The following is a 6,100-nucleotide window of genomic DNA, read 5'->3' on the forward strand; positions in this document are numbered from 1 at the left end:
TCCCCCCACAAGGGGCTTCCGACTTCTAAGGTGGTCCTTGGGAATCGAGCTTAAAACAATGCTATAACCCCGAAGGGGCTGTTCTCCCCGAGCTGGCGCTTCGCTCCTTAGGCAGGCAGAGTCAGAGGCAGATGCTGATGCCCACAGCGCCCAAGCACGGTACGAAGGGGCAGGCTGCTGTCCAAGGCGTGGCCGCCGGACGAAGCATTTTTGGGACCAGGGCTCCCTGCTACCCGCCTCCCTCTGCGGGAGGAGCCCCGCAGAAAGAGGTGGGGAGGTTTGGTCAGGGCGTGGCGCTGGAGAAGGGGCAGCCCCTAAAGACCCCGGCCCCGCCCGTCTGAGTCACGGACCCCGGCCCTCCAGCTGCGCTCCCCGCCCCCGGCGGGAGGAGCCTGGGAGACCGCTGGGCATAGCACAAGCCGCAGAGGGAGGAACGGGACAGGACCAGATCAGAGTGGGCTCGGGCGCGGGCATCTCGAGGGGCCATGGGGGAGGGCGTGCCGGCGGCTGAAGCCGCGCAGCGCGGCCCGGTGCACGCGGTGACAGTGGTCACGCTGCTGGAGAAGCTGTCCACCATGCTGGAGGCGGTGCGGGAGCGACAGGGCGGCCTGGCCCGGCGGCAGGGCGGCCTGACGGGCACCGTGCGCCGCATCCAGAGCGGCCTGGGCGCGCTCAGCCGCAGCCACGGGGCCACCAGCAACACGCTGGCCCAGCTGCTGGCCAAGGCCGAGCGCGTCAGCAGGCATGCCCACGCCGCCCGCGAGCGCGCCGTCCGCCGGGCGCTCCAGGTGCAGCGGCTCGAGGCCAACCACGCGCTGCTGGTCGCCCGCGGCCAGCTGCACGTCCAGCTCTTCAAGGTCAGTGAGGGCCCCAGAGTAGGCCCCAAAACCTAGTCCCTCGGTGTACCCCCTGGTCCCTTCGACCGCGCCTACATTCCTCGCTCGGCCGCGGGGCCTCTGATGTGCAGCTTCAAGCCGCACCCATGCTGACATCATCCTTAGGCGCCACGCCTACAAGCCCTTGACCGAGTAGCTGCTCCCGCCTCTCATGCCCCGCCCAGACCCACGTTGGCATAGACGCAGATTGAGTGCTGGAAGGGACCTTAGGGAATCTCGGAGTCCAGCGCCCTCGTTTTACAGATGAGGAAACAGTCCCAAAGAGAGGAAGGGACTTAGTCAAAGGCAGGCAGCAAGATAGTGGCATTGGTGAGACTAGAACCCAGGTCTCTTCTCCTTGGCTTAGTGCTTCTCCCTCAACACCAGGGATTTTTCTTTACCTGGGGTCCACAGACTCTTTGTGCATGGATAGATTTAAGAAGGTCCATGAACTTGGATGGCAAAAAATTACATTATTTGGTTTCCTTTATAATCGTATGTATTTTATGGGTTTTAAAACATTATTCTTAGAATGGGTCCATGGATCGCACCAGAATGACGGAGGGATCCATGCTGCATAAAAGATTAAGAGTCCCGCTCTACAGTGTTGTTCATTTCTGTGGACGATGGCATCTCCTGGCTTGTATGGGACATGACCTTCAATCTCCCCCTTCCATCCCCATGTGAAAAAAGTTACAGAAAGGATTATTTTTTCCTCTTTCTCAACAATTATTCCTAGTTATACTGCTGTGGGTAGCTTCTACCCAATACAAAACTTCCTGTGACTCAGCCTTAATGGAATGACTTGGGTGGAATTTAATGACTTCTAGCCATTAAGTGAACTTAACTCATAAGGCCTAGATTCCTGATTATAGTTAGATTCAGTTATCTTTCTGTAGGCATTCCATCCACTTCTGGGGCTGTAGAAGCAAGAGGGTAGCCCCAATTATGCCAGGAGTATTTCCTAGGCAGGAGTAAGGCTTGGGAGGGTTGCAGAGGCATAATATTGAGGTGGCAGCTCAGATGGTCAGTATTGCTTCTGGAAGTGACATCTTAAACAACTATACCAAGACATTGTTGCTGGGAAGATAATGTTCATTGCTCTTCACTTTCAGGAGGAGGCAGAAATCCCAGCCAGAGCTTTTCAGAAGGAGCCAGAATCCACAGAGCTAGAAGAGAAGGAACTGGGACCAGAGACCCTAGAAGAGCTGGAAGAAGGGGAGAGCTCAGATGAGGAGCCAGTGGAATCCCGGGCCAAGCGGCTTCGGCGTACTGGCCTAGAGAAGGTGCAGAGCCTTCGAAGGGCACTGTCCGCCCGAAAGAGCAAGGGCCCTGCCCCACCTCCACCTACTCCCACCAAGCCTCCCCGATTGGGCCCTAACCAGGGCATTGAAAATCAGCCTGAGGCAGGGGCAGTGGTTGAAGCAGAACCAGGGTTGGAGCTAGAGCCACCAAGAATTCCTGTGGAAGATCCAGAGAGCCCTGAGGCCAGGGAAACTCTGATACTTCAGGAAGAGGATGCTGCTTAGTGCTCCATCCTGCTTGCCCACTTCTCTGTGCCTTTATCTTTAATGGCACCATCAGTTGCCAAGCAACAGAGCCCAGTTACTTACAGAGCACCTATACCCAAGCAGAGAAAGAACCCTGCCTTTATAGCTCACCTCACTCCCTCCCTTGCTCTCAAACTCAGGCCTCCACTCCAAAGCCCTCCAATCCACCCCATTTTAAACCTCAGAGACTGACACTATCACCCTCCTAAGTGTGCTCAAGATTAATAAACTAATTTCACAAATGACAGGTTTCATGTGATTGAGGAGTAACACTTCATAGAGCAAGGGACCACCTGGAACATATCAGAACAGTTCGTGATATCCTTTCCTGAAAGTCTCTGTGGGTTTTATCTCTCTCAAGTTCCTGGTCAGGAACTCCAAACCATCAGAATGAAAGGATGGTTCTTTGCAATAAGCTTTGTTTCTGCAAGGGGAGCACAGGGGAAACAACCAAGTAAGCTGTGAGTTAGGACCATGACTGAGGGAGCAGGATCATGAATCAGTGTTAGAGCTGGAAGGCCTGTAGAGTTCATCTAGAACGTGTGCCTTTCTCCCCCCTCCATTTTGCAGGTGAAGAAACTGAGGCCCAGAGGGATTAAGTGACTTGTCCAAGGTAATACAGGCAGAAAGTGGCATATGCAGGCTTTGAATCCAGGTTCTCAGACTCCCAAATCCAGTGGTCTTTCCATTACACCATGCAGGTAAAGAAGGAAAACGGAAATAATAGAAAATACAGGAAGAAAAAACACTTGCAACATATGGTAACAACATATCATCTGATAGGTACTAACTACTAGTAGAGGAAGGCTAGCAAGTCAAGAAGATTTGGAATTTATAAAAATAACCATGAAAGACAACTCTTGACAAGTATTTATTAACTGATTATGCTAGGCACTGGAGGAAATACGGAGGGATAGCCCTTGGCCTTATGGATCTTATGTTCTAGTAGAGAGGTAAGACATAATTAGAGAATTAGAGTACACAATATTACATGATAAATAGATTAGAGAAGTACAAACAAAGATACCATGTGAGGTCTAAGGGGGAACATCACTAACAAATGGGGGGGGTCAGAAAAGACTTCATGAAGGATTTGAGTTAGGTTTGTAGAGTAATTCAACAAATTAAGAAGGAGAGGGTGGGCATTCTAAACACAGGAAACAGCAGGAACAGACTAGAAATGAGCAGAGAGCTTCAACCTGGAAGTCATGAAGGGAAACATCGCCTAAAAGAACACTGACCTTAGTTCTAATTACCTACTCATCTTGATACCCCACACGTGTAGGAAGCTTACAATGGATTAGTTCATTGCTATGCAAAAGGAAAGATTGGAAAGTGTCCCTAGAGAACAGGGGACAGAAATAAAGAAAGAAGCCTATGTGGGACCATAGGGAAAAATGATGGAAATGATCCAAGGGAACAGAAGCCGTTGATGGGACCAGAAGTCTGGCAGGACAGGAGATGAAAGGAGCCAGTTCCAAGATTTGAAGACATGCCTCCTAACTCTTTAGCACTCTTGCCATCACACCAAGCTGTTTTTAGAAAACAAGTCCCAAACTAGCAAGGATGGTGAGACTTCCGGATTTCTCTGGGGAAGAGTTTAGAAGGTCCTCAAATAATTTTAAATGAGAGCAACTAAGGTCAGGAGATAGGATTTGTGATTCTGACATTGCCCTCATTGATAAAATTGGGTATGGAGGCAGAGAGTGAGAGGGTGCTACGATTATAGTATTTTCCCCATCCCTAATAATCTCCCATTAGACTTCCAATCCCAGAAGACATTTCCCCACCCATAAAAGCTAGCTGACATTGAGAAAGATCACATAAAATCCATGAGATCTCTAAGCATAAGTGGAGATTTAGTGTGCAGATTTTGTTTCAGACTGTTCCAACTCAACTGAAATCTATCTTCTAGCCCCACCTAAGAGGCTTGTCCTTACAAAACCACAAAATTCCAGTGATGGATAGGTTGCCTAGAAGTTAGCTAGACCAGTGTGTTCTAACTCAAACTATGCTGTGGATAAGAAAAAAAAACAACAAAAAACATCTAAGTATTCTACCAGAGACCCCACCTGCCCTTTCAGCTCTATTTGTTTTCACTAGCAACAGAGAATAAGAGGGAAGCAGGATCGTGTGGTGGAAAACACGTTGGATCCAGGATCAGAAGATGTGGGTTTAAATCCTAGCTCTGCTACTTCCTGTGGGATGGATTATTGGATGTATTGTTGGGATCTACCCTGGGCAGACCACATTCTGAGTTGTGTGTTTAGTTCTGTCCACCACATTTTAGGAAAGACTTGACAAACTGAAGTGTCCAGGACAGTGAGGAGATGGGACACCATTCTATACAGTGGTTGGTTGAAAGAAGTCAACAAGCATTATTAAGTGTTAACTATATGCCAGGCACTGTATAAAGCACTAGCAATATAAATATGAGCAAAAATATCTGCCCTCAGAACTTATATTCTAATAGTGGAAGATGTGGGGGTGGAGGCGAGGAAGAAAGAGGAAAGAGGGACACTGTAGAGAATGTCCTAGAGAATTAACTCTGCAGCCTGGAGAGGAATGAAGGAATGGCTTGTCTGGGCTTCCTTCTTAAAATGTAAGCTCTGAGAAGAACCAGCTAATCTGAGAGAGAGAGGCCACAAAGCTGGTTGGTACTTTCTAGGGGTGACGTCCAGGGCTAAAGAAAGCTTCCAGGGATATTCAGACTGGAGAAAAGATTGGGAATAGTGGGAAGACATGACACCTGTCTTCATACATTTGAAGGAATGTCACGGAATAGGAATTAAACTTTTTTTTTTTACTTGACATCAGAAGGCAGAAATAGGGGCAAAGAGCAGAATTCACAAATAGGTAGATTTTTAGTTTGACATAAAGAAAACTTCTTAACCATTAGAGCTGTCCAAAAGTTCACAGGGGGGCTGGGACAGTGGAGGGAGTGGCCTTGGTTTTGGAGACTGAAGAACTCGGTTCCAATACTGGTTCTGTTTACTACCTATGTGACCTTGGGTAATTTGCTGATCTGCTCTGGGTCTCAATTTCTCCATCTGTAAAATGAAAATGCTAGATTAGATGGCCCCTCAGATCCCTTTCAGCTCTAAATCTATGACCTTTTGATCCTTTCCAGCCTCCAAAGAGAAGGACGCACCAGAGAACTTGAACCCAAGGGGTCCCCTTAATCTTGAATGTTCCTCAAAAGCTATTCTAGAATTCTTCATTGAGGTCTGTTCCAATTGGGTTTCAGAGCTCTGAATTCATTGTATCCCAAGATCCCAGAAAGAAAGGTCTAGAAATGAAACGCATAGTTGTTACAGCAAGCACAGATTTATTGCCAGCAGCCATTATCCAATCCAGACTGCTCAGTAAAACCTTCCTAATTTAAATCGTTTCTGGTGCCCAACCACTTCGTCCCTATCCCTTAGTCTCCTTGGCAGAGAAATATTCTGATGCAAAGGGATTTCTCTTGAGTTGGAGTTGTCCTCAGGCTTGGGCTCTATTTTCTTTTTTTTTTAAATTAAAAAAATTTTTTTAACATGTGTTTTTAAAACTTTGGGTTACAAATTTTCTCCCTTTCTCTCTCCCCACCCACCCTCATTGAAAAGGCAAGCATTTCGATACAGGTTATAGATGTGTAGTTATGCAAAACACTTCCATAGTAGTCCTGTTGTGAAA

The 6,100-nt window shown here is 48.1% G+C and overlaps 1 protein-coding gene across 1 annotated transcript; it reads left to right on the plus strand.

The window, feature by feature from the left end:
* The first annotated feature begins 413 nt into the window (after positions 1-413).
* On the plus strand, positions 414-2,670 carry CAVIN3 (caveolae associated protein 3). Its single transcript, XM_027864373.1, has 2 exons — positions 414-857; positions 1,991-2,670. The coding sequence occupies exons 1-2, from the start codon at positions 486-488 to the stop codon at positions 2,402-2,404; spliced, it is 786 nt and encodes a 261-aa protein (XP_027720174.1). The 5' UTR covers positions 414-485; the 3' UTR covers positions 2,405-2,670.
* Positions 2,671-6,100: the final 3,430 nt, after the last annotated feature.

The sequence above is a fragment of the Vombatus ursinus genome, unplaced genomic scaffold, assembly GCF_900497805.2.
Source record: "Vombatus ursinus unplaced genomic scaffold, bare-nosed wombat genome assembly UNPS02014775.1, whole genome shotgun sequence".
NCBI classification, from domain to species: Eukaryota; Metazoa; Chordata; class Mammalia; order Diprotodontia; family Vombatidae; genus Vombatus; species Vombatus ursinus.